This window comes from Ochotona curzoniae, unplaced genomic scaffold (genome assembly GCF_017591425.1).
Source record: "Ochotona curzoniae isolate NIBS_2020 unplaced genomic scaffold, NIBS_Ocur_1.0 patch345, whole genome shotgun sequence".
In the NCBI taxonomy this organism is placed as follows: domain Eukaryota; kingdom Metazoa; phylum Chordata; class Mammalia; order Lagomorpha; family Ochotonidae; genus Ochotona; species Ochotona curzoniae.
Genome location: NW_024466912.1, coordinates 142,678 through 164,109, shown reverse-complemented (window position 1 = coordinate 164,109; position 21,432 = coordinate 142,678). Strand labels below are relative to the sequence as shown.

The 21,432-nt window shown below is 51.3% G+C and overlaps 2 protein-coding genes and 2 pseudogenes across 4 annotated transcripts in view; all 4 read left to right on the top strand.

The window, feature by feature from the left end:
- LOC121167200 overlaps positions 1-21,432 on the top strand; it is a 188,090-nt pseudogene that overhangs the window by 85,359 nt on the left and 81,299 nt on the right.
- The window catches only part of LOC121167178, a 193,429-nt pseudogene that overhangs the window by 112,168 nt on the left and 59,829 nt on the right, over positions 1-21,432 (top strand).
- LOC121167203 (class I histocompatibility antigen, Gogo-C*0203 alpha chain-like) lies at positions 1,166-20,325 on the top strand. 2 transcript variants are annotated; one of them, XM_040996599.1, is made up of 7 exons: positions 1,166-1,238; positions 1,522-1,791; positions 2,002-2,277; positions 2,866-3,141; positions 3,231-3,400; positions 16,792-17,144; positions 19,672-20,325. In XM_040996599.1, the coding sequence occupies exons 1-5, from the start codon at positions 1,166-1,168 to the stop codon at positions 3,362-3,364; spliced, it is 1,029 nt and encodes a 342-aa protein (XP_040852533.1). In that variant the 3' UTR covers positions 3,365-3,400; positions 16,792-17,144; positions 19,672-20,325. The 2 variants fall into 2 exon arrangements, with proteins under 2 accessions (XP_040852533.1, XP_040852534.1); XM_040996600.1 differs by lacking the exons at positions 16,792-17,144; positions 19,672-20,325 and having other exon boundaries at positions 3,203-3,391.
- The window catches only part of LOC121167194 (patr class I histocompatibility antigen, A-2 alpha chain-like), a 24,908-nt gene continuing 18,015 nt past the window's right edge, over positions 14,540-21,432 (top strand). The window contains exons 1-7 of one of the 2 annotated variants that reach the window (XM_040996588.1): positions 14,601-14,688; positions 14,942-15,211; positions 15,380-15,655; positions 16,252-16,527; positions 16,616-16,735; positions 17,112-17,144; positions 17,285-17,343. In XM_040996588.1, coding sequence (XP_040852522.1) covers positions 14,616-14,688; positions 14,942-15,211; positions 15,380-15,655; positions 16,252-16,527; positions 16,616-16,735; positions 17,112-17,144; positions 17,285-17,328 — 1,092 coding nt within the window. In that variant the 5' untranslated portion in view covers positions 14,601-14,615 and the 3' untranslated portion in view covers positions 17,329-17,343. Of the gene's footprint in view, positions 14,689-14,941; positions 15,212-15,379; positions 15,656-16,251; positions 16,528-16,615; positions 16,736-17,111; positions 17,145-17,284; positions 17,344-21,432 lie in introns of those variants that run through there. The other variant, XM_040996586.1, reaches the window with a different exon arrangement.

Genomic DNA, 21,432 nt, shown 5'->3' with positions numbered 1-21,432 from the left:
ATGGAGTATTACTGGCTACCACTCCCCAGTCCTGTCTCTAAAGATAGAGTTTGCTTCTTTGATTGCCCTAGATGACACCTAAACTCTAAAAAGGAAAACAGGAATTGTGAAACCTTGAATCCATCACCATAAATTAGACAGCTTCCCAGTACTTACAATCTTTTCTCTTAGAATCTGTGATATTACTGAAGGTGAGATTTAAAATTATTTCCAAATTATACATACATGTGGTCATACAATGCATTACAGAATGCTTTAAAAAAATCATGCATTAGCACAAAATCCAATCAGTGTGCAGGATGAACCTATGAGTTTTAACACACCAGAAAACAAAATATACAACAATAGAGCTTCAGCTTATACATTGCAAATAATCTTTAAAAGCTGGCACTTGTGTAATTTTAGTGTATGATCAAGGGTGAATATTCACAACTGTTTGGATACATTATTAAGATAGTCTCCCTACATATTTGCTCATGCTAGGTTTTTTTTTCCACATACTACAATTTAAAAAAAATCAGGCGAACTGTAGAATACAAGCGAAAATTCAGTATTCTAACTAAACTAAAGGTGCAGAGGGTCAAAATGTAAAGACTCATTTTCCTCACTATCCTGTTTACTTTGAAAATTGTTATTTCTTGTAAAAACAGTATTCATTTAAAAGCCATGGGATATTTTTAATGAGTCAATTATATTTAAAATGGTTTCCACTTCTGAATTTGAACTATTGGTACATATAACCCAACTTCTGTTTCTGTTTGGGGTCATCACTAATTCTGCAGAGCATAAACATCCTGAAACCAAAACATCTGAGAATCACTGACTTACTTAGTCACTGAGTCGGTCTCAGGAAGATGGTGCAGAAGGAGCCTCTGTGCCAGGTGCTAGTGCAAACCTGGGATAAAAGGCTCAGATTCCCAGGGTGGCTCTCAGTGACGCAGTCCCAGGGCAGATCTGGGCTGGGGAAACTCAGCCTTGTGGAGTTCAATGCCAGTTTCCTGATTGGGAGTCAGGTCCTTTTGCCAAGACATTTGGGACACAACACTGCCAGCACTCCCATTGGACAAGCGGTTTCCGAAAAAGCCAATCAGCGCAGTCACTCCCATACCGATTTTAAAGTTGGAGCCCTCAGTGGGGAGATCAGAGTCTTCCCCAGACCTTCAGGATGGGGTCCATGACGCCCCAAACCCTCCTCCTGCTGCTTGCGGGGGCCCTGGCCCTGACCCATACCGAGCAGCGTGAGTGCGGGTCGGGAGGGGTGCGGGGCAGGAGCCAGGGGAGCGCGGGGAGGGACACAGGACCCCGGGGAGAGGCCTTTGTGCCACCCCCGGAGCAGATGCTCCCACCTCAGTCCGTCCCGCCCTCCCCTCACTCAGAACCTTCCCCTCAGCGCCTTTACTGCTTAGCAATTCCAAGGACCCTTCCTTCCCTGTAGCCTCCACAAACGTAAATCCCAGGTATGACTCCAAGCGGGGATCAGTCCGGGTCTAGCTCCGGGTCTAAGCCGTTCTCTCCCTCCAGGTTCCCACTCCCTGATATATTTCATCACCGGAGTGTCCCGGCCCGGCCTCGGGGAGCCCCATGTCACGGCCGTGGGCTACGTGGACGACACGCAGTTGGGGCGCTTCGACAGCGACGCCGAGAACCCGAAGGCAGAACTGCAGGCGTCATGGATGCAGAAGGTGGAACAGGAGTACGTGGACAGGCACACATGGCACGGAAAAGAGCAAACACACTTGAACCATGTGTACCTGAACAACCTGCGCAGCTACTACAACCAAAGCGAGGACGGTGAGTGACCCGACCCCTTCCCTCGTGCGCCCAGGTCGTCCCAGGTCCCCAGGGCCGAGGTCCCCTAATCTGCGCGCCCCGCGGAGATCCTCCGCTGGGAGAAGCCTGCAAGACACGCGGGTTTTGTTTTCAGTTTCTGCAAAATCCCCGCGGATCGGTGAGGGCGGGGGCGCAGCTGCGTGACCAGGGCTAACCTTGGACTGGTGACAGGTTCTCACACACTCCAGAAGATGTACGGCTGCGAAGTCGGGGCAGATGGGCGCCTTCTCCTCGGGTACTGGCAGTGGGCCTATGATGGTGCTGACTACATCGCCCTGAATGAGGACCTGTGCACCTGGACTGCAGCTGACACAGCAGCTCAGATTACCCAGCGCAAGTGGGAAGTGACAGGTGAAGCTGAAAGATACAGATCTTATCTGGAGGAGGAGTGCATGAAGTCGCTGCACAGATTCCTGGAGTTAGGGCAGGAGATCCTTCAGCGTTCAGGTGTGCAAAGCTTGTAGGGGCTGCCCTTGCCCACATCCCCTAGGGCTGGGGCTGAAGCTGCGCAGGATGGGAGGAAAGTTGGACACAAGTCTGTGTCCACCTCTCCTCATGACCACAGCAGGGATGTCCTCCTGGACTTTGGGTCCAGAGCCAGATACCCACACGTTCCTCAGTGTGGAAGAGGGATATGAACTGTGCAGGCATAGAATTCTAAAAAGAATCCTCTTGGTGCCCTGGACTCCTGCTGGGTCCTGTGAGCTGTGACCCCTCCCAGGCCTGTCCTCAGCCTCAAGCCAATGCACTGGGAGGATTCACTCCAGGGTTTCTCAGTCTCTCAGCCTCCACTCAGGACAAGACCAAATCCCTTTCATCCCATCAGAGACCCGGGTCCTCCCAGCCTGAACCATACCTGATTCTACATCTTTGCAGACAACAGATGATCCCATTGTCTTTATCCAGGCCAGGTCTGGGCTTGCAATGCTCTCCCACATCCCTGTCCTCCTGTCCATTCTCATGATGGACACTGAGTGCAGCTTTGGTGTCACATGAAAAACATGAAAGGCATGAATTGTCCAAATCTCCCCCCAGACCCACCCACAGCACATGTGACTCACCACCCAGTCTCTGACCAGAAGGTCACCCTGAGGTGCTGGGCCCTCGGCTTCTACCCCAAGGACATCACACTCACCTGGCAGCGAGATGGGGAGGACCTGACCCAGGACATGGAGCTGGTGGAGACGAGGCCTGCAGGGGATGGAAGCTTTCAGAAGTGGGCAACTGTGCTGGTGCCTTCTGGAGAGGAGCAGAGATACACGTGCCACATGGAGCATGAGGGGCTGCCTGAGCCCCTTACTGTGAGATGGGGTAAGGAGGGAAGTGAGGGGCAGAGCCTTCAGCAGGGCTAGGTCCGAAACCAAGGTGTCAGAGCTCCTCCTTCTCCCTTCCCTTCTCAGAACCTCCTCGGCCCACTGTGCCCATGTGGGGAGTCATCGCTGGCCTGGTCCTCGTGGCAGCTGTGCTCATTGGAGCTGTGGTCACTGCTGTGATGATGATGATTAGGAGGAAGAGCTCAGGTAGGGCAGGGTGAGGGCTGGGTCTGAGTCTCCTGTCCCCTGGGGAGAAGGTCTGCCTTCCCTAAACCCTGGAAGCACCATGAACACACCAGCTCCCCTAGCTGAGCCCCAAATGCTCACACTGGTGTAATGCAAAAGTGAAGGTGAGGATGCATACTCCATGAGGATGACTCTGATCACAGGGACCTGAGTTCCAGCAGCACCGGGTCAGGAGAAAGTCCCTGCTGAGGAACTCCTCAAGCACCATCTGATCCTCTCCTGGGTCTGTAGCCACAATTCTAGAAACATCTCTGAGATGAAGCAGTCCTTAGCTCCTGCCTTCTCCCTGTCTGTCACCAGCTATTTTCTGTCACAGTTGGGAATGGGGGAAGCTACACTAAGGCTGCAAGTAAGCAATGGGGTGTGTTTGGAGTTGGGGGAATCTCCAAAGCACTTGCCATAGTCAGATGTCCATGGAGAAGCTGCCCTGCCCACCCTGTAGCTCCTCCCTCAGCCACACCTCCAGGGCTCTCACCAAGTCCTGATTGATTCTCCCAGATGGGCACAGTGCCCAGGGCTTTAAAGGTGAGACCTGGAGGAACTGGAGGGTTAGAGGGGCAGGTCTGAGGGGATACAGCGGGGCTGGGGGATTCCTTGCATTTGCACATTTTTTTAAAGATTTATTTATTTATTTTTATTGCTTAGTCAGACATATATAGAGAGGAGGAGAAACAGAGAGAAATATCTTCCATCCAATGATTCACTCTCCAAGTGACCTCAAAGGCCATAGCTGTACCAATATGAAGCCAGGAGTCTTCCAGGTCTCCTACTAGGTGCAGGGTTCCAAGGCTTTGGGCCGTCCTCGACTGCTTTCCCAGGAAAAGTAGGGAACTGGATGGGAAGTGGGACACCAATATTATAACGGTGTCCATATGGGATTCTGGCGCTTTCAAGACAAGAACTTTAGCTGCTAAGCCACTGTGCTGGGCCCGTATTTGCACATTTTCATGTGTGCAGAGCTGTTCCTGTCCCCATGTGTAGTGCAATTTCTCACCTTGTTTCTGTAGAGTGAGACAATTGCCTTGTTTGGAACTGAGAGATAGAACCTTGCTTAAGTCCCCATCTTGGTATCCTTTAAAAGCCCTGCCCTCGGGTCCAGCACTATAATGTAGTGGCTAAAGCCCTCGCCTTGCATGCACCGGGATTCTATATGGGCGCCATTTCTAGTCCCAGCAGCCCCGCTTCCCATCCAACTCCCTGTTTGTAGTATGGGAAAGCAGTTGAGCACAGCCCAAAACCTTGGGACCTTGCACCCGCGTGGGAGACCCAGAAGAGCACCTTGCTCCTGGCTTCTGATTGGCACAGCACCTGCCGTTGCGATCACTTGGGGAGTGAATCATCAGACAGATCTTCCTCTCTGTCTCTCCTCCTCTCTGTATATCCACCTTTCCAATAAAAATAAATAAATATTTTTAAAAAAAAGAACAAGAAGAAAGCCCCGCCCTCCCTTCCTGCACAGGCAGCTGAGTGTGTTCCTGTGGGCACAGTGTGAGGTGGGAGCCTGGCCCTCCCAGCCTAGTGTGGGCATCTCCATCTCTCTCTCAAGTCAGGTGCACCTGCTGGAGCTTCATCTTTCCTGTGCAGATCTGAACAGAAAATCACTTTTTGTTTCCAATTCCAATAATGAGTGTTTCATGAGAAAATTAAAAGGAAATTCCAAAAATTGGGCAAGAAAAAAACCAGAAGCACCAAGAACCTTCCAGAATCCATGTGTTTCCTTTTTGAGTCCACTGCAGGTGGGACAGGAAAGGCTGGGAGGCCCTGGGTGAGAACAGGGTTGTGCCCAGTTGGTCCCAAGACCAACAGTCCTTGTCGTGGTCACTGCTGACCCAGCTCAGCTGCCACAATATCCTGGTCTCTCTAGTAGGACGTACCCACCAACACCTGTCATCACAGGACTCAGCCATAGTTAGCCTTGCCTTGTCTCACAGACCTGAGGAAGTGGAGGCTGCATGGGGCCAAGATAGTCAAAATTCACACATGGGTTCAGCTCTGGGCTCCCATCTTCCTGTGTCTATTCTGTTCCTTAGTGTCGTTGGCTGCTTGCATCTGCTTTTCCTGTGTGTGAGCTCTGGTGGCCTTCAGCTCTGTGTGTGCAGGAGGCAATGTGGCAGGGAGGGAAACAGGAGGGCAGAGGACACTTGTGAGAGAGCACAGGCCACCTGGACACCAGAGGATAGGATGCCGTTCTGCAGCAGCCACAGGCGGCCTCTGTCTCAACTCCACTAATGAACCACAGGGTCTGGAAGGGCAGGTGCAACAAGCTCACTAATGGCCATGGGCCAGACTCAGTACCGGGCAAGTTGGTCCAGAGTGGGTGTGAGAGCTGGGGCAGCTGACTATCTCACCACCACGGTCAGCATGCACTGCCCTGAGGAGGTGATCCTGAGGAAGGTGGGAAGGACACAATAAGTCACAAGCAAAAGTGTCTGGGCAGGTGCTGCGCAGGCAGGGGACGGCCAGTGCAAATGCCCTGGGCAGGAGTGAGTCTGCACACAGAGCAGGGAGCCATCAGGAATGCTGGGTCGGGCACCACCATCCAGCAGGAGACAACACCCTGGAAGGCTCAGCCCTGGCGCTGAGTGAGGTGGGAGCCACGAGACAGCTCGGAATGAGGAGGGACATGTGTGCACCTTCTCCTATCCAGGGACCACCCTGGCTGCTGCGTGAGGATGGGGTTGAGAGACTGTGAGGCTGGAGAAAAAGCTCTCGGGGCTCCTGCTGTGTCCAGGCAGGGATGCCAGTCACTGTGTGGGTGTGGGCATGGGCAGAGTGGGAGAGAAGAGGTCCTAGATCCTTCTGCAGATGGATGCACAGCACTTCCTGTGGACTGCATCCAGGGAAAGAGAAGGAGGAGGCAAGGAGGACAGCCAGGGCTTCAGGCTGTGCCAGTTGCAGGGATGGCATTACTGTGAGAGAGTGTGACCAGCGAGGGTGGATCCCAGGAGGGGCCACCCAAGCATTCAGTGCACTAGCAACGGTAGCCATGGTGTTGCTGAGAATTGAGTGACACTGCAGGGCTAGTAGTGACCATGACAGGGACTAAAGGGAAATGTCTGTGTGGGAGACACACTGGGGAGGTGGCTCCACATGGACTAAAATTGCAGTCAGGAGCAGAGATGGGGCACCCAGGAAGTAAGTAGCTATGCTGAGAGTATGCACAGGACCAAGACATTGACCTGCAGTACTAAGTTTGGAACCAAAGCCACAGCCCAGCCAGCTGTAGGGCTGAGTTCACTATGAGAATCTGGGACCTCAGATGTGCAGAGGGGATTCCATGATCACTAGAAGGCTGGATAGCCTGAAGTGGCCAGGAGATCTGCGTGTGGCTCAGGTTGGTGCTGAAGCACCACCCACAGGGCACACTCTGGCAACAGACAGTGAGAGAGGACTCCCACCTGGACCTCAGCATCCCCTGAAGGATGGTCCCTTGAGCATACCTGGGCTCTGGGCCCCACATGGTAAGGGGACACTCTGGCAGAGATCTGGGTGCAGACAACCCAGTTTCACTTAGGATCTTCCAGGCTCACAAGGTGGGAAACACATGCACCCAGTTCTGAGCCACAACTTTCTCCTGAACTCTGACTGTCCCCAGGCTGCTGTGCTGGGCAGGACTAGCAAGGTGCTCAGTGGGGCAGGGAGTTCCAAATCAAAGTCAGCTTTATGTTTCCCAGGGAGGCCCCACCCTCACTGGACACCTTCCTATTTAGCTGGGATGTCAGCGGGGAGGGGCAATCACTTCAGTCTCAGCTTGTGATGTTTCAGCTCCCAGTGTTCACATGCAGACAGGGCACAGCCAAGGTCAAAGGCGCCTGTGATCTCTGAGAGCCCCAAGATCAACACTGCTGTCACCCACACTGGGAACCCCTGGGCCTGTGGACAAAGAGCACTACAAGATAGGGGGAGGGGTCAGAAATTTATGTTTATTTATTTGAAGATTTCTTTCATCTTTGTGAAAGAAAAGTGCTCCCCCATCTCCTGGCTCACTCCCCAAACACCCACAGAGCTGGGATTGGGGCAAGCACAAGCCCAGAGCCCAGAACTCAGTGCAGATGTCCTCATGCCTCATCTGCTGCCTCCCATGGTGTGCACTGGGTGGACGCTGGGCCGGAAGTGGAGCCAGGACTCCAGCAGAGCACTGAGATGGGACTGGGCATCCCAAGCTGTGTCTCTACCCTGTGCTGAGTGCCCAAGCCTACATTCATGGTTTTCCATCAGGATAGAAATAAAGGCATAGGTGGTCAGTGATGGCACAGGACATTGGAGACATACAGTGTCCTCTCTCCTGGTGGGGCAGCCCAGGAGGAAGGTTCAGGAAGAGGGCACAGCTGAGCACACGGAACCTACCTGGATCCTGCTGCCTCACACAGTGCCCCACACAGATTCTCACTCCTTGGAGCTCACGAAAAATCCAGGAGTTGCTAATAAACCCTGCACCTGTCTATGTGACTGTCTATGTGACATAGGCCTGAAAGAAGGCAGATGTTGCTGACAGCCTGGGGGGCAGAGGGGCTGACAGCCTGTTGCAGGTCTGAGGTGTGGTTTTGCACGTCTGTCGGGACACAGCATGGTGTCTCAGTGGCTAAATCCTCACCTTGCACACACAGGGATGCCACAGGGGATCTGGTTCATGTTCTAGCTGTTCCACTTCACATCCAGCTCCCTGATTGCATCCTGCAGTAACAGAGGAGGACAGTTGCAGGAGACTAAGAGGAAGCTCCTGGCTCCTGGCTCCACATCAGCTCAGCAATGGCCAAAGTGGCCACTTTGGGAGTGAACCAACCAGTGGAAGATATTTCTCTCTGATTCTCCTTTTTTCTGTACAATTTGATTTTCCAATAAAAAGAAATGAATTTGTTTTTAAAAATGATAAAAGGACACATGACAGCTGAATAGTACCCTATAGCCATTTTAAGGTGTATAGAAGCCAGTTGTATACAAATTAAAATTGAAATATCAATGAAGTAGTCACAGGATATGGTTAAGAACCTGCATTTTTTTGAACATATTGGTTACTCAATACCATGTCAATTAATTCCATAATGTTGTAAATTGTTGTTGATGTTATGTTGGGGCTTTTAAGTGGTCGGGATGATATTCTGCCAGCTCAGCCTTCAGACCAGAGATGGTCTCCCCAAGAAACCGTTGAATGTATCTGGACAATAAGATGCTGGACTCTATGCTTGGTATATGCCTGCAATGAAAGAATCTTGACTGGATTTGAGCTGTAATATTGCAACAAGGTGGAGGAATCCACCATGGGGGGAGGGCACGGGGAGGGGTTAGGGGAATCCCAGAGCCTATAAAACTGTGTAACAAAACGAAATGCAATCAATTTTAAAAAATGATAAAAGGGGGCCCAGTGCGGTGGCGCAAGTGGTTAAGGTCCTCACCTTAACCATATGGGATTCCATATGGGCGCCGGTTCTAATCCCGGCAGCCCCGCTTCCCATCCAGCTCCCTGCTTGTGGCCCGGGAAAGCAGTCAAGGATGGCCCAAGGCTTTGGGACCCTGCACCCGCGTGGGAGACCCGGAAGAGGCTCCTGGCTTCAGATCGGCATAGTATCGACCGTTGCGCTCACTTGGGGAGTGAATCATCGGACGGAAGATCTTCCTCTCTGTCTCTCCTCTCTGTATATCCGCCTTTCCAATGAAAAAATAATAAAAATAAATCTTAAAAAAAATGATAAAAGGAGACTTCACTGCTAATTCCGGAGAAGCACAAAGGGTCATAAGAAACTGACTACTCTACTACTCTACTTCTAATCCAGCTCCCTGCTAGTGGCCTGAGAAAGTAGCAGAAGATGGCACAAGTACTGTGTGCTTTGCCCGCATGAGAGACGCAGAATGTATTCTGGGATTCCAGCTTTAGCCCGGCCCAGCCCTCATGTTGTAGCCATTTGTGGAGTGAACCAATGGTTGGAAGGTCTCTGTGTCCTGTCTCTCCTTCTCGTTCTCTCTCTCTCTCCCTCCCTCTCTCTCTCTCTCTCTCTCTCTAATTCTGCCTTTCAAATAAATAAATATAATAAATCTTAAGAAAGAAACTACCATGAAAGGAATTATGTACTAACAAATTAGAAATCCACTAAGTGTCAATCAAAAATAAAATTAGAGCAGCTGTTTGGCACCAACAGTTAGAAAGAAACTGGCTAAAGCTGCATCCCACGTTGCAGTACTCAGCACTCAGCCCAACTTCCTGCAGGTGCACACCGCTAGAAGCAGCACTGGGTTCAATCACTGGGCCACCCACAGGTGAGAACAAAATTGAAATTTGGGCTCCTGGCTTTATCTGGTCTGGCTGTGGACACTGCATTTGGGGAATAAACCAGCAGATGGAAGATGTGTCTTTATTTGTCTACTTTTGTCTGTCTCTGTCTCTCCTTTTTTTCCTATCTCTCCTTCCATTTCACTTTGCAATAATAAAACAAACTAAATTAGTTTAGGATAAGAAAGAGAAAAAAAAATAAGGGCATGGTATGATAGCCTAGTGACTAAATCCTTGCCTTGCAATCACCAGGATCTCCTTTATTACTTTCACCTCTACTTATATACGCTTCACCACCCTCTCCAAGTCCTTTAGCCAAGCAATTGGATACAGCTGAGTCCAATTAATCTAAGTGTTTTCAGCCTGTGCTTCTGCTGTAACCACAAGCCCAGTTCCTGTTACTGCTCAGCTTAATGAGCGCTAATTCGCTCCTTAGCCCACAATACCCTGGGGGTGGCAGGTGATGACTCAAGCCTGGTGTCTGTGTCTCCCACAGGAAGACCTGAATCAAGTTCATGGCTCCTGACTTTGGCCTAGCCATGGTCCAGCTGCTGAAGGCATGAGGAGCAGTAACCAGGAGATAGAAGGTCTCTTTCTTCTCTCCGTGTGTGTGTGTGTGTGTGTGTGTGTGTGTGTGCGCGCGCACGCACGTGTGTGTAATATATTTGTATGTATATGTATATAATATGTATCCCTGGTTTTCATAATAAAATTTTAACATACAATACTTCAAAGAAATGACACTGAGGGAACACCAGGACTCCAAGATGGCATCAGTCATGCCACTGAAGGAGAAGAAACTTATGGATGTCAAACTCACAGAGCTGCCGAGCTGGACACTGAGGCATCAGTGGAGCATTTCATAAAAGGCTGTGACCAAGTACATCAACGTAAAGAGGACAAACATCGCCAGCATGAACATGATGCTGAAGACTACATGCTTTTCAGCCAGTGCCTTTCATACAAGGAACCCATACATGAATGGCAACACGAGTACCACTGGAGAGGCCAATGTGGATGGCACACCCCGTATTCCTGACCCAGGCCTTCCAGGCCCACCAACCCTCTGTGAGGAATTCCATCATCACTGAATCCTTTCATACTATAACAGATCTAACACCCAATAAAAGATCATGGGAGAAAAATCACAACATTGAACTTGTTAAAACCACTGCTTTAGCTACACAGACCACTACTTTTAGAAATAACAACGTCTGTGAGAATCAACACACAGGAATAGAGTAAGGACACATTTAAATGGATGGAGAAGTATTACCCAGTGTGAAGCAGAGAGGGCACATTCCAGGAAATAGGAGAAGACAGAACAACAGCAGAGGGATACCTGGAGACTGACAGACAAAGGAAAGCAGCAGACACAATGGTGTGGGGTTGCAGTGACCAGTACCCCAGCAATATCCAGTGAGCGGCGATCTGAATTGCAGCAACAGTCAGAACTCCGCCAGCAGTGAAGTGGGAAGGGACATTCACCAGGAACTCAGGAGGTGAACCCAGACAAAGAACTGCTCATCCTGCTGGTCTGTTTGATTTGAGCAGGAACAGACACGGAATGGCAGGTTCCAGACAGGCAGTGCGGGAACAGGGTGAATTTCACAGCCTAGTCCACCCCCTAGAGCCAAATATGTCACCATTCTGTTTAAGGAGGCAAAGGCTAGAGAAAGGACTGAATGTACACTGAGCTTAGAGTGAACTCATTTCTAGCTCTGTGAACTGCAACAACATGACATCCTACAGGTTCCACCCAAGATACGTGCGGGTAGCCTTCAGACCTAATGGCCAACAGACCAACACCTCTAGTAGTGGCACATCAAGCACCATTTTGTATGGTGTGGGAAAGAATGCAGGGACAACAGTGAGCTGCGGGTACACTGAGCTCAGTGAGAACTCACTGAGTTCAGTGCATTGCTCTAGTCCCACGTGCAAACTAATTCTGACTTTGGCATCATATAGGTCAAAATAGGTCCATGTAGCCCTCAAACCTAATGGCCAATAGATTCCAGGAAGATTATCACCACCAGCAACTTAGCTATATAGGACTCCTGGTGTCTCCCTAATCCTGTGACCTACTCATGGGAAGCTGGAGAAAGGCCGCACAGACAATGGTGCAGCCTCAGCACGGTATCACAGGAGGTAGAGAGTGGTGAGCCAAGAGCTGGGGCTATGGAGACCATGGTGGAAATCTAACATAAGAACCCAGACCTGGAATTCACTGGAAGGAGTGGCACAAGTGACTACAAGCAAAGAGCTGTGTACCAACTGCAATAAGTAAAATTGAACTGTAGACCTGTGGGTGACACAGCTTAGAAACCCAACACAAGGAGAAAAATCTGCTAACTAGAAGTACAATGACCAAGAGCAAAAGAAGAGACAAAGGCACAATGAATATTACTGAAGACTTCCCTGCAAAGGAGCAAAATCCTTTGCCAATCTCAGAGTTCACTGAGGAAGACATCGAGAAAATGGGGGATACAGAATTCAAAGTACTTGTTATAAAACTTCTTATCAAAAACATAAAGCAAGCATTCAAGGAATTTAAGAAATATGTCACAAAGGAAATGAATCAAATGAAAGCTGATATACCAAAATTGGAGAATACAGTGGAGCAAATTTAAAGTACAGTGGAGAGTCTCCAAAATAGAATGAAGGAGGCAGAAGAAAGAATCTCAAAATTAGAATGTATTTCCTGTCATCAGGGGGAAACAAACAAACCAAAAGCTGGAGACAGAGCTGGGTCAGGCTAAAAAAAGTATTCAAGAATTGAAACACATTATGAAAAAGCCAAATATATAAGTTATGGGAGTCCCAGAAGGTGCAAAAAGAAAAGCTGGGTTTAAAGATGTATTCAATGAAATAATAAGGGAAAATTTCCCTAATCTAGAGAAAGAATTGGGAAACAACATTCAGGAGGGGCACAGAACTCCCAACAGGGTTGACCAAAAGTGATCTTTACCATGACACATGATAATCAAGCTCTCTTCAATCGAACATAAGGAAAAGATCCTTAAATGTGCACGTGAAAAAAATCAACTAATTGCCAATTAAACTCACAGGAGACCTCTCACAGGAAACTGCAGGCCAGAAGAGAATGGAGCAACATATTTTAGATTCTACAAGCAAGAAATTGTCAGCCCAGGATAATTTACCCAGCAAAACTTTTCTTTCTCTTTGAAAATGAAATAAAGTTCTTCCACAGTCAAAAAAAAAAAAAGTTAAAGAATCTGCCTCTTCCAAACCTGCCCTACAGCTCATACTCAAAGATGTTCTCTTGACAGAGAAAAAGAATAGCACTCACCAAATCCAAAGGCAAATGCGAAGAAAATCTCAGTAAAATAACAGAAGACTAAATCAACGAACAACCCATTGCTAATATGATAAAACCAAATTACCACCTATTTGTATTAACCCTGAATGTGAATGGATTAAACTCATCAATCAAATGTCACATTAGTAGACTGGGTTAAAAAACAAAACCCATCTACGTGTTGCCTAAGGGAGACACATTCCACCAACAGAGATCGGCGGAAATCACATCTCATGGATTTTGACTTTTTTTTTGGTTAGTTGCATCTCTTCATAGATCACATGGTAGAATCATTTTCTTCAAGAAAGTTCTTGATATTCGCTTATTCAGCGACACAGTAGTTATTCAGTAGCATGTTATTTAACTTCATGGTATTAATTTCTTTCTTTTCTTCCCGTTGTTGTAAAAAAAGAAACAAGGATGTCAGCACTAATTCGATGCAGTTGATGTGTGGAAGAAAGCAACAGTTCCCCAGATAAAAAATCAGACCTCAGAGATGCCCAGTGACAGATCCAGAATCCACATTATAAGATTTATTTCTAATATTCAAATGACAAAATAACCTACTAATCTGAGGAAGAGGAGAATAGCAATAAGGTATCAATTCATGCAGCTTGATGGATGATTATCAAAAGATGAGTGATAAGGGCCCAGTTTGTGCAGTGGGTAAAGCCTCTGCCTGTGATGCTGGTATCCTATTCAGGTGCTACTTCGTGTCCTGGATCCTCTGCTTTTGATCCAGCTCCCTGCTAATGCACCTGGGAAGGCAGTGGGAGATGACCCAGGTGCTTGGGCTGCTGCACCCATATGGGAGACCCTAGCGTCAGACCCGCCCTGCTCCTGCCATGCAGCTATTTGGGAAATGAGCAAAAGATGAAACAATGTGTCTCTCTTACCCTCCTCTCCTCTCTCCCTCTTCTCCTCTCTTCCTCTTCTCTCTCTCTCTCTCTCTCTAACTCTGTCTTTCAAACAAAGAAGTCTTAGTCAAAATGAATAATATCATTTGCGACATAATGGATAGAGCTGAAAGACATTTATGTTAAATGAAGTCAGACAGGAACACAGATGTCTCCTGTTCACCCTTTTATGTGGCCGCTAAAGAAGCAAACAGGGCCAACACTGTAGGGTAGCAGGCTGAGCTGACAACACCCATCTATTATGGGCACAGCTTTGAGTCCAAACTGCTCCATTTCTTGTCTAGCTTGCTGCTGTATCACAGAAAGTAATGGAAGATGCCCAAGTGCTTGGATCCCTGTCACCCACGGGGGAGAGCTGGATGAAGGCTCAGTGTCAGCCTGTGCAGCTTTCTCTCTCCCCCCCCCCACCCCCCCCCAGCTCTGGAAAAGCCATCTGCCTTGGCACACACAATCCTGAAGAAAGGACCCGAGGCCTCTTCCACCCACCAACCACCAGAGGACGCCACAGGGCAGCCCTGCCTGCCCAGCCCAGCCTCAGATGGGGCAGCCCTGGCTCTCAGCTCCACTGGGACAGTCTGAACAGAAACCTCAGTCCACCTCCCGGGTTCCTGATGTCACACACGGTGGGCAGGGCAGGTAGGCTGCAAAAGTCGGATCGAACCAATCAGCGCCACCCGGATATAAAGTGGGCGTGGAAGTTCCCGGAAAAGTCTCTTTAGTTCTCCATGATGGGGTCCACCTTGCCCCGAACCCTCCTGCTGCTCGCGGTGGGCCTGTCCCTGACAGAGACCCTGGAGCGTGAGTGCGGGTCGGGAGGGAGACGGGCTCTGCGGGGCAGGAGCGAGGGGAGCGCGCGGAGGGAACACAGGACCCCGGGAGCCGCCTCTCCGCAGCCCCTGTAGACGTCCCCACTTCTACTTATCCCCCATCGCCTCACCCAGTCCCTTCTTCACTGACCCTTTACTGTTTAGCAACCCCAAGGACCCTGCCTTCTCTGCTGCCCCAGCGGACTTGGACCCCAGGGTACCACTCCAGCCCCTCTCTCCTCCAGGCTCCCACTCACTGATGTATTTCATCACCGGAGTGTCCCGGCCCGGCCTCGGGGAGCCCCATTTCATGGCTGTGGGCTACGTGGACGACACGCAGCTCGTGCGCTTCGACAGCGACGCCAAGAACCCGAGGGCAGAACCACGGGCGCCGTGGATGCAGCAGGTGGAGCAGGTGTACTTGCACAGGCACACACAGCGGGGTAAACAGCAGACACAGATTAATCGCGTGGACCTGAACAACCTGCGCAGCTACTACAACCAAAGTGAGGACGGTGAGTGACCCGACCCCTCCCACAGGCGCCTCGGAGACCCTCGGAGGGAGGAGCCCGCGGGGACGGGGATCAACCGGGTTTCATTTTCGGTTTCAGCTGAAATCCCAGCGGGTCGGTGAGGGCGGGGGCGGAGCTGCGTGGCCAAGGCTAACCTTGGACTGGTGACAGGTTCTCACACACTCCAGAAAGTGTATGGCTGCGAAGTCGGGGCAGATGGACGCCTCCTCCGCGGGTACTGGCAGTGGGCCTACGACAACAAGGACTACATTGTCCTGAATGAGGACTTGCAAACCTGGACTGCAGCCGACATGGCGGCTCAGATCAGCAAGCACAAGTGGGAGGCTGATGGTGATGCTGAAGACTTCAGGGCCTACTTGGAGGGGGAGTGCTTAGAGTTGCTAACCAGATTCCTGGAGTTGGGGCAGGAGACACTACAGCGTTCAGGTGTGCAAGGCTTGTAGGGGCTGCCCTTGCCCACATCCCCTAGGGTTGGGGCTGGGGCTGTGCAGGATGGGAGGAAAGAAGGAGCCAGGTCTGTGTCCACCTCTCCTCATGACCACAGCAGGGATGTCCTCCTGGACTTTGGGTCCAGAGCCAGATACCCACACGTTCCTCAGTGTGGAAGAAGGACCTGGATTGTGCAGGCATAGAAAAATCTGAAAAGAATCCTCTTGGTGGCCTGGACTCCTGCTGGGTCCTGTGAGCTGTGACCCCTCCCAGGCCTGTCCCCAACCTCAAGCCAATGCACTGGGAGGATTCACCCCAGGGTTTCTCAGTCTCTCAGCCTCCACTCAGGACAAGACCAAATCCCTTTCACCCAATAAGAGACCCGGGTTCTCCCAGCCTGAACCATACCTGATTCTTTGTCTACATCTTTGCAGACAACAGATGATCCCATTGTCTTTATCCAGGCCAGGTCTGGGCTTGCAATGCTCTCCCACATCCCTGTCCTCCTGTCCATTCTCAGGATGGTCACTGAGTGTAAATTTAGTGTCACATGAAAAACATGAAAGGCATGAATTGTCCAAATCTCCCCCCAGACCCACCCACAGCACATGTGACCCACCACCCAGTCTCTGACCAGAAGGCCACCCTGAGGTGCTGGGCCCTGGGCTTCTACCCCAAGGACATCACACTCACCTGGCAGCGAGATGGGGAGGACCTGACCCAGGACATGGAGTTGGTGGAGACCAGACCTGCAGGAGATGGAACCTTCCAGAAGTGGGCAGCTGTGCTGGTGCCTTCTGGAGAGGAGCAGAGATACACATGCCACGTGGAGCATGAGGGGCTGCCTGAGCCCCTCAGCCTGAGATGGGGTAAGGAGGGAAGTGAGGGGCAGAGCCTTCAGCAGGGGCAGGGCTGAGACCTGGTGTCAAAGCCCCTTATTTTCCCTTCCCCTCTCAGAGCCTCCTCGGCCCACTGTGCCCATGTGGGGAGTCATCACTGGCTTGGTCCTCGTGGCAGCTGTGCTAATTGGAGCTGTGGTCACTGCTGTGATGAAGATGATTAGGAGGAAGTGCTCAGGTAGGGCAGGGTGAGGGCTGTATCTGTGTCTGAGTTTGCTGTCTCCAAAAGAGAAGGTCTGCCACCCCATTCCTGGGAAGCACCATGCACACACACCTGCACTCCCAGCTGGGCCCCTGGTGCTCACATTGGTTCTGGTGTGAAGCACAAGTGAAGGTGGAGAACAAACACTCCACAGGGATGACTCTGCTCACAGGAACCTGAGTTCCAGCAGCCCCAGGTCAGGGGAAGATCCCAGCTGAGGACACACCTCCAGGAGAGGCACCTCCTGACCCTTTCCTAGGTCTGTAGCCACAGTTCTGGAATCTTCTCTGAGATGAGCCAGTCCTCAGGCCCTGCCTTCTCCCTGCCTCTCACTAGATGTTTTCTCTCACAGGTGGGGAAGCAGCAAGCTACACTAGGGCTGCAGGTAAGCACTGGGGTATATTTGAGGGTGAGGGCGTCCCCAAGACCCTTAGATGCCCATGGAGAAGCTGCCCTGCCCACCCAGTAGCTCCTCCCTCAGCCATACCCCAAGGACTCTCACCAAGTCCTGATTGGTTCTCCCAGGTGGGAACAGAGCCCAGGGTTCTGACTGCTCTCTGACAGTTTGAAGGGTGAGCCTTGGATGGGATGGAGCCAGAGAGATGGTGGGTCTGAGGAGAAACAAAGGAGCTGGGATTCCTTGTGTTTCTGTGGGCACAGTGTGAGGTGGAAGCCTGGCTCTCCCAGCCCAGTGTGGGAGCCTCTGTCCCTGTCTCAAGTCAGGTGCACCTGCTACAGTTTTGTCCTCTCCTGTGCAGATCTGAACAGCAATTCACTTTTTCCAATTCCAATCACAAGGGGTTAAGAAAATTAAATCAGAAAAATTCCAAAAATTTTGCAGAGCAAATAAACTGAAGCGCCAAGAACCTTCCAGAAGCCATGTGGTTGCTATGTTGAGTCAGCTGCAGGTAGGACAAGAGAGACTGGGATGCCCTGGGTGAGAACAGGGTTGTGTCCATGCACTGCTCAGCCCACCAGGTTTTGTCGTGGTCACTGCCAACTTGGCTCAGTGCCTTAGTGTCCTGGGCTGTCTGGTAGGTCGTGCCCATCAACACCTGCCAATACAGGACTCAGCTGTGGCCAGGCTGCCCTGCCTCATGGACCCAAATAGTGGAGGCTGCAGGAGGCCAGAACAGTCAAAACACACTTGGATCAGCCCAGGGCTCCCATCTTCCTATGTCCATTTTGTTCCTTAGTGTTGTTGACTGCACCTGCTCGTCCTGTGTGTGAGCTCTGGTGGCCTTCAGGCCTGTGTGTGCAGGAGGCAGTGTGGGAGGGAAGCAGGAGGGCAGATGATACGTGTGAGAAAGCACAGATCTCTTGGACACCAGAGGAAGGGGATCCCACTCTGCAGCGGCCACAGGCAACCTCTGTCTCAGGCTTCACTAATGAACCACAGGGTCTAGAAGGGCAGGTGCAACATGCTCATCACTCACCCCCACCTTGCTGTGGGCTAGACCCAGTGCAGGGCAAGTTGGTCCAGAGTGGGTGTGAGGGCTGGGGCAGCTGGCTCTCTTGCCACCATGTTCAGCGTGCACTGCACTAAGGGAGATGACCCTGAGGAAAGTTGGGAGGACACAGTGAGTCACCGTCAAAGGTGTCTGGGCAGGTGCTGTGCAGGCAGGGGACGGCCAGTACAAATTCCCCAGGTAGGAGCAAGTCTGCATACAGAGCAGGGAGCCGTCAGAAAGGCTGGGTCGGGCACCACCGTCCAGCAGACCTCACACACACTGGAAGGCTCAGCCCTGGCGCTGAGTGAGGTGGGAGCCACAAGACAGCTCTGAGCAGAAGAACGTGTGCACCTTCTCCTGTCCAGGGTCCACTCTGGCTGCGGCATCATGACAGGGCTGAGAGGCTGGATACAAAGCTCTAGGGGCTCCTGCAGTGTCCAGGCAGGGATGCCAGTCACTATGGTGGGTGTGGGCCTGGGCAGGGTGGAAGAAATGAGGTTCTGGATCCTTCTGCAGATGGATGCACAGCATTTCCTGTGGACTGCATCCAGGGAAAGAGGAGGAGGCTAGGAGGACACCCAGAGCTTCAGGCCATGGGGGGATGGCATCACCGTAGGAGAAGGGCAACCTGGGAGGGTGGATCCCAGGAGGGACCACCAGGCATTCAGTGCAGGAGCAGTGGGAGCCAGGATGTTGGTGAGACGTGACCTGCAGGGCTGGCGGTGACCATGAGTCAGGTGATGAGGGGAAATGTCTGTGCAGTAGACACACTGGGGAGGTGACTCCACTTGTGTCACATTTGCAGTCAAGAGTAGAGATGGGATACCCATGGACTGAGTGACTGTGATGAAAAAGGACACAAGACTGAGTCTTTGACCTGCAAGGCTAAGTGTGTGAGGGAAACCAAGGCTAAAGCGCAAGCAGCTGCAGAAAGAACCAGGGACCTGAGACGTGCTGAGGGGATTACGTGGGCACTAGGAAGCTGGACAGTCTGGAGTGGGCAGGGCATCTACATGTGGCTCTGGTGGGTGATGACGGCACTGCCCGTCCCTCCCCCCCAGCACACTATGGCAGCCAAAGGGAATACAGGACTCCCATGTGGGCCTCAGCCTCCCCTGCAAATGGTCATTTGAACACACCTGGGCCCTGGGCCACACAGTAAGTTGCCACTCTGGCAGAGACTTGGGTGCAGGGGGCCCAGCTTGGAGTGGTTTCACTTAGGATCTCCCAGGCACAGAATGTGGGAACCAGAGGCACCCAGTTCTGAGCCACACCTCTGACTGTGTTGGGGCTGCTGTGCTGGGCAGGACTCTATCAAGGTGCTGGGTGGGTAAGGAATCCCAAGTCCAGTTCAGCTGTATGATCTCCAGGGAGACCCTACCCTCACTGGACACCTTCCTGTTTAGCTGGGATGTCAGGGGGGAGGGGCAGTCACTGCAGTCTCAGCTTGTGGTGTTTCAGTTTCCAGTGTTCACATCCGGACACAGCTACAGTGAACATCAATCAAGGCACCTGCTTTCTTAAGAGCGCCCACGTTCAACCACACTGTAACTCACACTGGAACCCTTGGACCTGTGAACTGAAAACACTTCGAGATGGGGGAGGGATCAGACAATTATATTTATTTATTCGAAAATGTTTTAATATTTGTGAAAAGGAGGGTGCTCCCCCATCCCCTGGCTCACTCCCCAAAGGCACACACAGCTGGGGACAGGACAAGTCAAAGCCTAGAGCCCAGAACTGAGTCCAGGTGCATAATCTACTACCTCAAAAGGCATGCACTGGGCAGACGCTGGGCCAGAAGTGGAACCAGAACACTGAGATGGGATCAGGTGTCCCAAGCTGCATTTCCACTCCTGTACACAGTGCCCATGCCTACATCCATGGTTTTCCATCACGGAGGAAATAAAGGACACAGGTGGTCATTGATGACACAGGACACTGGAGACACAAGGTGTCCACTCAGCCAGGGGTTATCCCAGGGAGAAGGTCCAAGAAGAGGCCACAGCTGAACACACGGAACCTCCTGGCATCCTGCTGCGTCACATGGTGCCCCACACAGATTCTCACGCCTTGAAGCCCACAGTGAAATCCAGGAGTTATAAATTCACCCTGCACCTGGCTTTGTGATGAAGGTAGAGGAAATGCAGAGAACCCAGTTGAGGCTGCACAGCCAGGAGCAGAATTCATGGCCTCACCCTGGCTGGTCCCAGCTGGGAACCACAGCCCTGCTGCTGGGCACAGAGGGCACAGCTCACACCCATGACCCTGACCCTGACCTTGGGCCTGCACTAGGATTGCAGTCCATGCTGACAGCCTGGGTGTCCTGCATTTAGCAGCTCTGTGATGTGATGGAAATGCTTCTGTTTGCTCCAGAGGAGACAAGGTTCACTTCCTGACTCTCCCTCAGAATTCTTCTTTCTATGGGTCAGTGAGGAAGGGGCTTTTCCTCTCTCCGAGGAGGTGTCTGCTTCTCTGACACCAACTAGCAGTCCTGCCCTGAATCCTGGCAGGGACACCTGCAGTTAGTGTCCAACCTGCAGGTTCCAGGCCCATCCCTGACACTGCCCTCACCTCCCAGGCCAGCTGCCCTCAACTCCCACCTTGGTCACCTGCTCTTCTGACTGCAGTGGCTACAACGTTGAGGTTTTCCACAGTGTTCCTCCCAGGTTGGATCATGTTCTGTAAAAACTCCCAGACCCCAGGCAGAAATTGTACTTCCTGTTGCAGTGTACACCAAGGTCACAGAGGGGCAGCCAGATGAGTACAAGGTCTACAAGGATCCTGGTGTCAGGGTCTCTGTGTCCCCGTGGAGCTGGGCTGTAGCCGTTCCCAGCAGCTGACTGCATGGCCAGTCCAGGGACTCTTCCCGACCCTTCCTTAGAGGTGTCCATGGAGCTTTCCTTGCAGAGTCTTTCTTGTCAAAGTTTATGTTCGTCTGTTTGGCAGATGGAGACTGACAGACCCACGATAGGCTCCCTTCCACTGGCTCACTTCCCAGGAACAAGTGAGGGCAGTTTTGTCTCCACTCATGTGCCCTTAGGATGGCCTCATCCACTGAAAACTAAAAATAATAGGGGAACTATTAAAGAATTTATAATACTGAATAAGCAAGAGAATAAACATTTACGACAATAAATAAAGGGTACAGACATTCACAGGGAAAAGTTGTTTTTATTTGGAGGACATTTGCCATAATTCAATCCCAGCTCTGGTTTCCTC

Bases quoted from the DNA above. Each gene is read 5' to 3' on its own strand.
- LOC121167203 (XM_040996599.1), top strand. From the start codon at position 1,166: ATGGGGTCCATGACGCCCCAAACCCTCCTCCTGCTGCTTGCGGGGGCC. The intron at 1,792-2,001 runs GTGAGTGACCCG...GACTGGTGACAG, and splicing joins CTACAACCAAAGCGAGGACG to GTTCTCACACACTCCAGAAG. The intron at 2,278-2,865 runs GTGTGCAAAGCT...ATCTCCCCCCAG, and splicing joins GGAGATCCTTCAGCGTTCAG to ACCCACCCACAGCACATGTG.